Raw genomic sequence first — 12,307 nt, 5'->3', positions numbered from 1 at the left:
TTACTCTCTCTTCCAAGATCTTGATGGCGACGGCCGATGCACGCCAGAGGGGAGATGGATTGCGGCTACAAGCTGGAGGTCCCTATCGATTTCTTGGTTGAGTTCTTGTCTCTGGCGACGTGCTTCCTCTCCGTCCCCGGTGGACTCAGTGGGAGTGTGCTGCCTACGAGATGCCGAGCAAAGGACCTTCGTTTCAAATTTGATTTCTTTAGGGTCTTCTTTGCTTGTTTTTCTTTACTGGAGGATTAGTGCTCAGGACTTGTTTGTAATTTGTAATTCCTCCAGGGAGATGGTTGTAAGGGCCAGGTTCTTCTAATATACGGGATCCAGTCCCTTCGGGGGAAAAAACTTGCAGGTCGTGGGTAGGTATGAGCTTCTTAGCAAATAAGCATTCAGATGATTAAGTCTACCACTTCTTATGCTATGATATTTTTTTTTGTGATTCTGCTATTTACATTGGTTCAATAAAATAGTTCTTCTTTGTTAGAATGTTTTCTATGAATACAAATTATTTACATGGGTTCTATAATATGTCCAGTTGGTTTGCCGTTTATGTCAATTGAATAAAAATCTTATATGAGCATTCTATGAATATAAATATGTGTCCAATATTATTTTAAAATACGTGCTGCTACACAATTGAATAAATTCTTACATGAGCATTCTATGAATTTAAATATGTGTTCAATATTTTTATTTAAAAAACGTGCTGTTACGTGCGGCGCACGTACATTTTACTAGTAATGGTTAAATATCCATATCTTTTTCTATGTTTTCTATTTTCATCCTATTTTTTCTATTTATTTTTCTTTACCATTCTCTCTTATCCTTATCTCTTTGCCCCCAGTCCACCGCTTGCGTCCGCCACTTATTCCCTTGCTGCCCGCGCCTGCACCACAGTGTGCGCCACCTTTAGCGACCGCCGTTGTTTGTACCCCGTCCTCCACTCACACTAGTGGCAACCCTACCCTAGACTCTGTTGCTGGAACTTTTCTATAAGTCTATGAGACTTTAAAACCAATCAGAATGAACTTTTTAGAGATTTTCTGGTGCTAGGGACTAAAACTAGATAAAACCCTCTTAAGAAGTTTTATTGGGACTTTTAGCCTACATGAGGTCTACTATTTCACCCCTACCCCCGGTCCCACCATGCATGCAAATTAGGGGTAATATGATACTTTGTGCACTCATTTAATGACCTTTAGTTATTTTTAGTCCTTGGAACCAAATATGTAGAGACTAAAGTTTTTAGTCCATGGACTAAAATTAGTATATGGACTTTTGAGAACCAAACACCACCTTAGGGCCTGTTTGGCGGGGCTCCGGCTCCTCCAAAAACGGCTCCGGCTCCTCTGGTGGAGCGGCTTCTCTAGTGGTGCTGGAGCTGTTTTGAAAAATGTTTGGCAAAACAACTTCTTCGGTTTGTTTAAAATACATAGAAAAGATGAAATGTCCATAATACCCTTCCTTTTCCATTTTATTTTTTTTTCATTTTCCTTCTCTTTTTATTTTTCTTTCCTTCCTTCCCTTTCTTCCTCCACACGGGCCGCCGCTGGCCGCCTCCTCCCATCACGCCGCCGCCGGCCACCTCCTTCCCGGCCCCGCAGACCGCGTCGCCTCCGGCCACATCTTCCTCAGGTCGACCTCTCTCGCCGCCTCAATTCCGTCCAATGCCGTCGGCGCCTCGCATCGGCCTGGCCGCCGCCGCGTCCTCCGCCTCCTCGTTCTGCTCCGGTGGTGGCGAGGGATCTCAGGGGCCGCACTTCGCGCTGCAGCTCGGATTGCCGGAGCCGGCCACCTCCTCCCCCGCGCGCGGCCACCTCCGCCCCGCAACTCCCCGCAGACCGCGCCGCCGCCGACCATCTCCTCCCCACGACCGCCGCCGGCCGGCCTCCTCCCCGCGGGCCGCGCCCCTGCAAGCCCCACCCGGGGGCAGAGCTGGCAAACGGCATGGAGGAGCCGCAGGAGCCAGACGGAGCCACGATTCCCTGGCTCCGCCTCGCCGAATCCGCTCCAGAGAGCGCGATTCCAGGGGCTCCAAGGATGGAGCCGTCGCCAAGAACACCGCTCCGGAGCTGAAGCTCTCCCAAACAGAGCCTTAGTGTGCCCTGCTGTTTGCACCCCGTCCTGCTACCACTCGTGCCTACGCACTTCCCTACCTCCACACCCACGGCCGCTTTGCACCCACCGTGGCTTGCAGGTCGCGCCTCCGTGTGTGTCCTGCCTCCATGCACTGCTGCCCGCGGCCAGCTCCTCCGCGCCGAGTCTTACAAGACTGGCAACCAACTAAGGAGCCATGGGGAGCCTTTAATTTTTTTTTTTTTTTTGCTCCCGCATCCCTAAATGGCTCAATTGAGCGGGGTTTGCGGAGCTTCGACACTAGAGCTATTCCATGAACATCCGCTTGGCAGGGCTCCACCACCGGCTAGTTCCATCCCGCTAGTACAAAATTAGCTCCAGGCCTCCCGCTCTCTCGGTGCTTTTGTGCGGAGCTGTTTTCAACGTTGCCATTTGGTAGGGTTCCACCAGAAGCCGCAGCAGGAGGTGGTGTTCCAGCAGGACGTGCCGAAGAGGATCTTATTAGATCTCCCATTCTCACTCCATCGAACTGCGGATTCATTTGAGTTCATACGAAAGCTCTCGGTTCTAATTCAATTCAATTGGGAGGCAAAATGAAAAATGTCACAAAGTAATCCTAGCAGCAAAAACTCTCGTCCCATCACTCGTGCCGATCGACTGACGCGCCACGGGTTTGCAAATTGGCTAGGCAAGCAGAGAATGCCTGCCCTGTGGTTTCTTACGAGAATGACGGAGCTGCATACGCATGAGCATCGCTTCTGCGTCATGCCCTTTTGCTTGCTTGCTTGGAGTGTCACGGTCGACGGCCGACCTTCTCACATGTTCTACCCCCTCGAATGTTACACACCAGCGACACCATCAGATCCAAAACCATCGTTTTCACTGCTAATCGAACCATCGAGTGCACCGAAAGAGTATCGTATCGCATCGTACTTCACGAAACAAAGGATTCGATCGCGTCGCGGTCCTCAAACAAGAGCCACGCGCGGGCTAGCTGTACGTGTGGACACGTGCGGAGACCATCGATCCCTGACCTCCCGCACGCGCCTATTTAAAAACCCTCGAGCCACATAGCTGAAACCCCACACCGCCACGCGCCGAGTGAAGTGCGGTGCACGGCTAGAGATCCGAGCCAGCAAGCGAAGCCGCCGGAGCACACCGCAGCAATGGCGCACGCCGCCGAGCTCGCGTTCCTGGCCGCCGTCCTGCTGCTGGTGGCGCCGCCGCGCGCCGGGGCCCGGCACCACCACCACCACGAGCCCCATGGAGGCGGTGGCGGCGGCGGCACGCGCGCGGTGATGACGGTGAACGGGTTTGAGAAGGGCCAGGAGGGGGGCGGCCCGGCGGCGTGCGACGGGCGGTACCACAGCAACGGCGACCTGATCGCGGCGCTGTCCACGGGGTGGTTCGCCGGCGGGCGGCGGTGCCACAGGCCGATCCGCATCACGAGCGCGCGGACGGGGCGGTCCGTGGTGGCGAAGGTGGTGGACGAGTGCGACTCCCGGCACGGCTGCAGGAACAACGTCGTCGACACGTCCAGGGCCGTCTGGGACGCGCTCGGGCTCGACACCGACGCCGGCGTCGTCCCCGTCACCTGGTCCGACGCCTGATCTGTGATCTGCCGGCGACCGAACCGGCCGTCGCCGGCCGGCGTGCGTGCGTGTTCCTGCTGGCCGATCGGGGCGGAGCGGTTTATGTGTGTGGGTCGCCACTCTCGAGGAGTGCGAGGTATATATAGAATAATATATATAGCCGAATAAAACTAGTTGCACACTTGCACGGTCGTCCGTGCGAGTTGCGATGCGACCTCATCCTGAAACTGAAAAGGTCAGCTAGCTGTTGTTGTCAGTCCCAGTTTGGCATGTGTTGTGTCGTTTAGTTTGAGCTTCGATCGATGGGACTAACAATACGTCAAGGCCCCAGACAAGTCGCCAGTAAACTATGGCGATCAAAATCGACAGTGCTGATCAGTTCGGAATCTGGGATCTGGTTACGATGCCAACCAGCAAGGTGAAGTTGACAGTGGAGCCGGCGATTCAGTAGCTCTGCTGCCGACTATTTTTTTTTTAAAAAAAGATTGATTAGGCGATCGCACGCAGTCAAATTTTATAGAATTCTCAGTTAGCGAGCTGATCACAAATAAAGAATGAAATAGTATGCAAACGAAAACGATAGGAGCAAATCGAAAGCTAGCTCTGCTGCTGATAAGCTCGCGCCTGAAAAAACGAGGCATTTTGTTGAGCTGGCCGGGCTGCACTTGACTCTTGTATAAATCTGCATAATCAAACGCTTCCGTAGGAATAGGAGTAATTCATCAGAAGTAGAGTCGTGCATATAGGTGCACTTAAAGAAACCAAATAAACTTTTTTTATAATTTCAAACAGAGAAAACATATAATTTGAACCATTTTGAGTGTCCATCGCCAAGCTGACAGTCTAGCGAAGCAAACTACCATCACCCAATGGAGCTCGGTCACCAACACGGCACGCCGACGCCGACGCCATTTCCAACTGCAGTCTCACTCGCTGCTAGTGGCGGAGCCAGCCGTGAGACCTAGGAGGGGCCGGGCAAGCTACTAAGTGCCTAGATTTTTTTTTCTCTGAACATCACCGTCGCCAGCCATGAAAATGTTCAAAACTAACCGATGCAGCAATGTGTGCAAAATAAAAAGGGAGAGAGTTGAACCATGGTTTTTATAGATATTTAGGCTGTAATTGAGCTTCACAATTGACAGGGATTAACTAGGCTAGCAGAAACACATTCCATGGATCTTATTTTGGACTGTATTTCTTCCCCAAGATGATGCATTGCTGCCTGTGATTGTGTCCGCAGCCTACGACCTGAATGCTTTGCACGGAGGAAGGGGGGCCGTGGCCCATGTTGGCCTACATGTAGCTCCGCCTATGCTCGCCGACGTTCGTGTCGAGCCCGAGCGCCCGACACACGGCCGGCGACGAGTCCACGATGTCGCCGCGGCACCCGCGCGCGGGAGTCGCACTCGTCCACGACCCGGGCCTCCACGGAGCGGCCCGTGCGCGCGCTCGTGATGCGGATCGCCCGGCGGCACCGGCGCCCGCCCGCGAACCAGCCCGTCGACAGCGCCGCGACCAGGTCGCCGTCGCTGTGGAAGCGGCCGTCGCAAGCCGCCGGTCTCGCCGCCGACGACGACGGCGTGGCGTGGTGGCTGCCAGTTTGGTGCTGCTTCTCGTGCCGCGTGGTGCCGCCCGGCAGGTCTAGGTCTATTGCGTCATCGGCGGCGGCGCTCATTATACCAAGCGGGGCTGGCGTACCGTGCCGCCGGGCAGCGGCGCAGGAGACCTGAACCAGCGCAAGGACCGCGATGGCTGCCGCAATCTTAGCGTTCGCCATTGCTGAGCTCGATCGAGGTGGGCGCTCGAGGTGCTTAGCGGAAACAGCTAGGATGCCCTGCCCAACACACACTCGCTCCAGGGGCGCTTATATAGGGTATCCTATTAATTAGCTGCCTCCAGGCTCCAGTAGTGGATTTAATTTCCTCGAGATCGTTGAGCTCGATACGAGGTTAATGGCCCTAGCCCCTAGTTGCGACGACGAGTTCGTCGTACCAGCGATGTTAGCTACTGCAGTTCTGTGTATGCGATGGCGGCCGTGTCAGCTTCGATGTTACCACACGCGCGCGGTGAAACCTGCGCAGGTGCAAGAGCAAGCCGCCGTTCTTGGAAGCTGAAGCGGGAAGCCTCCAGACGTTTCCGTGGACATCATCCACCCGTTGGCTGAACAACCGATGATGCTACCACGTCCAGACGTGTGGAGCCTCTGAAGTATGATCCCCGGCCCACTTGCAGAGCTTCGCGACAGGTGGTGATTGTTTAAGACTTGGTCCAACTTAGACGAGATATAGTCGCGTTGGTTTGTTTGGACTTGATCATCAGTTTTTTTAGTACTCGTTCGCTTGGATATACGTATAATTCTTAGGCTAATTTCAGTGGAAATTTTATAAGGCACAGTTATTTAGACTGAAAACTAGATACCTATGCCAGATGAGTTTCAAGATGATGAAACACTCCCCACATCTCATTAAACTTCATCCTTCTCTCTTTTTGCCTTGTCAGCAAAATTGATGATGTTTAATGCTATGAAACCCTCCATGAAACTTCCATTGAGACTAATCTTAAGCAAATGAGTGCGTAGATTTATGCCCTACCATAAACTGAAGTTTCCTTAATTTTCTTGACAGCCGAAAGAAACTGCCCAGAAAATATAGTTCCGTTTGATGCTACTGGCACACAAGCCAACATACACATATTATATACTAGCACACAGTATGCGTACATTGCTACGAGTAATATAATAGACCTAGGTAATACAATCAACTTTGTATTCATGCAATTCACGTATATGCCATGCAGTGATTGTGCGAGACATTGATTGTCCGTGTCCGATTGGAATTCCAATTGATTTGTCCGGATTCCGATTAGGATTTGGATTGATTTGTCCGGACGCCGATTAAAATTCTGATTGATGGACAAGAAAACATTGCTTGCTTTAGAAATAGTAGAGATAGAGATAGAGATAAGAAAATACTATTCTATACCCTAGATGCAACAGTTATTCTACACCCAGCAATTAAATTACTGGCCACACTGACTAGAAATTACTAAAATGAGTTGCTGTGTTACTAAAATCGCGTTCTCTTGTGAAAGATATATTCCTTGGCGAGGATGAGGACACCAAGGAAATTATGCATTTCTTTGACGAATTTGCTAGACCAGTAAAGAAATTGAGCATTTCCTTAGTGACAGCAAAGGAAACTAATTTGCTTGGCGGTTGAAACATTTCCCTAGTGGTTTGGTGATTTAAATGTTACCAAAATTTTTCTTGGCGGCCAAACTGATAAGTAAATTATTCTCGGTGGCCAGCCACCAGGTTAATTAAATTTTCTTGGCATTCTATTCTTTGCGCGTTTTGTTTGGCGGTTGGCCGTCAAAGACCATTTTCTTGACAGTTCTAGCATTTTTTTGGCCATTTTTGACCGCCAAGACAATTTCTGTTCGGGATAGTGTACTTTATTGGGGATAGGATTGTCGTTCGTCTAATACAGATGGATGTGGACCGTCAGATGATGATTCGACAACGACAATCCAGCCATGTCTTACACCTCCAAGCGTTTTTCTCTATCTCAAACGAAGTTTATTTTTGCCTCCGTGTACTGGGTAGGGCCAGAGCCTAACAAGCTTCCTCACTCCGCACCTTTCTCTACCATCTCAAGCAGCAACGCCTACCTACGAGATCTACACTTGCAGGCCGGCACTGCGCTAATGAACGCTCGTTGCGCCTCTTTTGCCCCAACACCGCCCAATTGTTGGACCTCCACCATCCATTGCCAAGCGTCGTTCCTGCCGCACTGCCCATCCTTTTTTACCACCACGAAGCTATCCTATCTCCCGGGCTACCCTCGGCAAGATCCTTGATCTTGCAATCGACTTAAAGAAATAGAAAAATCAGTCGACACTCTCTTTCGTGTTCGCTACTCTTTGGGGGCGTATGTATACTAGCTTTGCACCACTTATATAACTTCATACAATTGATTGGTTGTTCTAATATAATAATATACTTTAGTATTTTTTAGCTTGATTCCTTTGCCTTTAGCTTCTATATCACCGACTGCATGGGGACCTGACACGACAGGTGGCGAGTTCCTTGTTAGGCCGTGTTTGGTTTCTACGGTGATTTTTACGTGCACGTTTCCCAAGAAGAGAATTTCACATGCATAGAGTACTAAATGAAGTCTATTTACAAAACTTTTTCAGGGATGGGTGTAACTTTTCGAGACGAATCTAATGGCGGAAATTAATTGATCATTTGCTACAGTGATGCTACAGTAACCATTCTCTAATCACGCGGTCAAATGTCTCATTAGATTCGTCTCGCGATTTACACGGGGGTTGTGGAGGTGGTTTTGTAATTAGACTTTATTTAATACTCTAAATTAGTGGTCAAAGGGCTAAAAAGTTTTCGCGAAAACTTTTACACGGCCAATCAAAGGGCTAAATTAGACTTTGTAATAGAGGATCATTAACTTGACACCACCTCATCTCTCTATCACCCTCCTTAAGATTTGTGATGTTCTGATTAGGTTTTATCTTCTCTGAGCATGTTACCCTACTTATCATGTGAGTATGCATGTACCGCCTTGAACGGATATGATCCAAATAGAACCTAGAGCCTAGGGGCACATGCCCCCACTCTTGTTTTGAATTTTAGTGGGCTAAGTGTTATTTCGAGGACATAACAAATGTTGATGGAATCAATTGGAAGCAGTTTTGTATACCGCTGCTCGCTGGTTGATCCTAGGCATAATAGATGGCTAAAGCTCCAAGATCTAAGATACTGAACAGAGGTTGATGAAGCCAGACCCAGGAAATAAAGAAACTACAGAGTATTGTTTTTTTATTGGTTCCAACCAGTGTGAGTCGTTGGATCAGAATTGTAAGGGTGAGTCAACCTATGTATCTTCAACAAAATAACAAGTCAATCTAAGTCCGCCTCGCCGTATTTCTTAGACCACGCTCTTTCCCCTTGAATGTAGGAGAGCTGCGCACAAATATATTTGTATTAAGTAGAAGAACCAAATTAAATAAAGCAGTTTAAAATAACGCAACGCGAAGCGACTGTAGAGCGGTATATTATTACATAAAAGGAACAACACCAAGAGAGCTGAAGCAGACAGTGATGCGACTTCCCAACTTGTCTTCTATAGCCCTAAACAGTCTGGGGTTCTAAAATTAAATTACGTGCGCACATGCAGTGACATCATTCCTGACGCCACGCCGGCCACGCAGTGACTAATCACCGATCTGCCCGTATAGATTACATGGAAGTTGCATTGGGTTCCTTTCTCATTCGCTTGAGCTATACGTACAAGCTCCATCTCTGTCGCCATTGACGGCGGCGCCGACCTCTAGTTCTCCCCCTCGCTCCGATATTACCGCTGTAACACGAGCGACGCCATCAAATCCAAAACCTTCGTTTTCACCGCGCACGTACTGTCGCGGTATCGAGCGCACCACCAAGGAGTATCGTGCGCATCTAAGAAAAATGGATTCGTATCGCAGTCCCCAAACAAGACCAGCAGTACAAGAGAGATGTACGTCCTACCCTACCCACGGCATCATCCCTCGCCTTCGCTGGCCTGCCGCTCGCGCCTATTTAAACGGCTCCACCGGGAGCACTGCCTACCCAGAGGCGGCTACACAGCAGCAGGAGCTGAGATCAGCACTTGGGGGGCAGCAATGGCGATGTCCAAGCTCGCGTTCCTGGCCGTGCTCGTCGTCCTGCTGCTGCAGGCGTCGCCGCGCGCCGCGGCCAGCCGGCACCACCACGGCCACGGCGAGCCGAAAACCCCGTGCGGCGGCGGCGGCCCGGGCCTGCTGCACAAGGGCTGCTCGGCCCCGGCCGTGGCGGCGCACGGCGGCACGCCCGCGGTGATGACGATGAACGGGTTCCAGAAGGGCGAGAGCGGCGGGGCCCCCTCGGAGTGCGACGGCAAGTACCACAGCGACCAGGAGATGATCGTGGCGCTCTCGACGCGGTGGTACGCCGGCGGGCGGCGGTGCCACGAGCCCATCCGCATCACGCACAACGGGCGCACCGTGGTGGCCAAGGTCGCGGACGAGTGCGACTCCCGGCACGGCTGCAGGACCAACATCGTCGACGCGTCCAAGGCCGTCTGGCGCGCGCTCGGGATCAACACCGAGATCGGCGAGGTCCGCGTCACCTGGGCCGACGCCTGATCGAGCGGCGGCGGCCGTCGCCGCCGCCGGCCGGCGGCTGCTGCTGCTGTCGCATCAGCAGAGTGTGTGAGACTGTGTGCCTGTACACGTCCGAATGATGAGGGCGGTACGGTCGATGTGCGTCGATGTCGGTAGCTACTCTCGGCTCGAGGCGTACTAGGTAGAGTGGCAGAATATATAAAACTAGTTGCATGGTGTGTGCGACATGCGACCTATGTCCTATGATTATCCTGTACTGCCAAGTGTGATCAGCTGTTGCTGTCAGTCCCCCAGTATGAGAAACTGTCCTTGTTTTGTTAAGTCAGTGGCATGCATGAGGTCGTCACGCTTTGTTTGAGGGAGACCAACGCGCGTAGACCCGACCGGGGTAGTAAAACAATGGCAACCAAAACTGATCAGTGGGGGAATTACCCCTCATGTTTCTTCAAAAAAAAAAAATGGCAACCAAGGCTGATCTCTGTTTGAATGGAATTTTGATTACGATGCCAACCAGAGCAAGATAAGATGATGTTGTGATTGTGAACTCGTCTGGTCGAGCAAGCTCTCTGAATCCTGACAAGCTGCTCGCATCTGAAAAAAAAACGAGGCAACCGGGTTCCACATTTTGTGAAATTTTCAAGCAGTGGCGGAGCCTGGATTAAAATGCCAACATTAATTGATCATGGTAAGAGAGGATGCGGTCAATAATCATGGGTCTCATATGAAAACCCGATTAGCTACAATAAGCAATTAGGAGAGATAATGCATTTCCTTTCTTATTGTGTTGCTTATGAAAATAATAAATTAAGCGATTGACTGATGGAATCCTTCGGTACACAATTGAACATTCTCATAGCTATATAATTGGCATGCAAAAAGGTAATATTTTTCACGTACGTACAATTGATTGTGGAGATGTGCATCCGTTTTCTTTCTTATTGTGTTGCTTATGGAAATATTTAATTAAACGATTGATTGATTGATTGATTGATTGAAGCGTGGATACTTTTCTTTAAATACGCTATAGCTCATGTATATAAGATGCTGCGGATAGCCCAAATTAATGAAAGAACATGGAACACAACCCATCTCTAGAACGGAAAGGCACCATCTTGGTTTATTTTACTAACAGAAAGCAGTATGAGATCCGTATCATCTACTGCTTTCCTCCGCTTGGAGGATGCTATGGCACAGTCTCACGGTGCCGAGGTTAGCATATATAGTAGCGGTGATAGGATTTGTTGGTCTGGTGCATTCGAGCTCACTTCATACAGCTGGACAAAAGGAGCTTTGTTTAGGCGATACAAGGTTAGACTTTTTGTTTCAATTATACCAAAAGTGATATACTAGAATTATTTATCATATTTAATCAGCAGCATAATAAGAAGGAATAATAAAATATATCTACCTCGGTTGTAGCACCCTACCATATTTTTCTTCATTGGCCATTTCCTTCGTTCTGTGTATTTTTTCAAACAATTCTCTTATTGGATGGTCAGCGGTTTCTGATCATACTTCAGTCACATTTTTGGAACCGGAGGATATTCACGGCAGTCAATATTTGAAGGTGATTTAATAACAATTACTTAAACTTTAATTTGATATAAGTGTGTGATCAACTGTTGCTGTCAGTCCCAGTATGAAACTGTCCTTGTTTTGTTGAGTCAGTGGCATGCATGAGCTCGTCACGCGTTGTTTGATAGAGACTACTAACGCGTCTAGACCCGACAGGGGTAGTAAAACTATGGCAACCAAAGCTGATTTTATTTGAATGGAATTCTGGTAGAGCAAGCTCTCCTGATAAGCTGCTCGCACCTGAAGAAAACGACGCAGTCGGGTTCCACATCTTCGTCTAATTAAATCTTAAGTGAAATTTTCAAGTAATACCACCTACGACTACGAGTAATAGGTACACTACTACACTACCGTTTTTACTTACATGCACTTGTTTTTTTTCCACAATGGGCGAACCCGAATGCACTTGTGACTACATGGTCTATCATAGCTACACATTTTAGAATCAGCGGTTGGAGATATGTGAAAGAATTATGGATAGTTGAGAGAATTTGGAATAGGTGATGAGAAAATCAACGGTTGGATGGAACATCAGGCGAACGAGATGAACGATCTCTAGATAGACTATCTGACTACGTGTACATGTGGGGAGACCTTTCCGGAGGCCAAACTAAGGCCCTCCACAGTGTATTGCTCAAGTCATACTTGAAAGCACTTTATGAATTTTAAGCATCACTTCTACTGATACTCCAACAATACGGCACCCGATGCCTGATAAAACTTTTCTAGCTTCGGTGCATGAATGTGCACCAATGCTTGCTGATTAAAATATACTGCGTGCGTTTAGTAGGGAGGAGAGTGTAACACCTGCCTCGCGGACAGTCCGCTCGGGGTTGGCGGACGGTCCGCCAGGCATCGCCCAGATATTTATCTGGATGGATGTGGGACTCCCCTGTCATTCC

The 12,307-nt window shown here is 49.5% G+C and overlaps 2 protein-coding genes and 1 pseudogene across 2 annotated transcripts; 2 read left to right on the top strand and 1 right to left on the bottom strand.

Annotated features, from left to right (window-relative positions):
• Positions 1–3,245: 3,245 nt before the first annotated feature.
• Positions 3,246–3,689, top strand: LOC120689522 (putative ripening-related protein 6). The gene has a single exon (XM_039971810.1). The coding sequence runs from the start codon at positions 3,246–3,248 to the stop codon at positions 3,687–3,689; it is 444 nt and encodes a 147-aa protein (XP_039827744.1).
• A 1,275-nt stretch (positions 3,690–4,964) lies between these two features.
• LOC120688851 lies at positions 4,965–5,448 on the bottom strand (annotated as a pseudogene).
• Positions 5,449–9,350: 3,902 nt separating this feature from the next.
• LOC120692763 (putative ripening-related protein 6) lies at positions 9,351–9,851 on the top strand. Its single transcript, XM_039976146.1, has one exon. The coding sequence runs from the start codon at positions 9,351–9,353 to the stop codon at positions 9,849–9,851; it is 501 nt and encodes a 166-aa protein (XP_039832080.1).
• Positions 9,852–12,307: the final 2,456 nt, after the last annotated feature.

This window comes from Panicum virgatum, chromosome 9N (genome assembly GCF_016808335.1).
Source record: "Panicum virgatum strain AP13 chromosome 9N, P.virgatum_v5, whole genome shotgun sequence".
NCBI classification, from domain to species: Eukaryota; Viridiplantae; Streptophyta; class Magnoliopsida; order Poales; family Poaceae; genus Panicum; species Panicum virgatum.
The sequence above is the reverse complement of the archived record's forward strand: the minus strand, read 5'-3'. Positions and strand labels throughout refer to the sequence as shown.

Coding starts and splice junctions, on each gene's coding strand:
- LOC120689522 (XM_039971810.1), top strand. CDS start 3,246: ATGGCGCACGCCGCCGAGCTCGCGTTCCTGGCCGCCGTCCTGCTGCTG.
- LOC120692763 (XM_039976146.1), top strand. CDS start 9,351: ATGGCGATGTCCAAGCTCGCGTTCCTGGCCGTGCTCGTCGTCCTGCTG.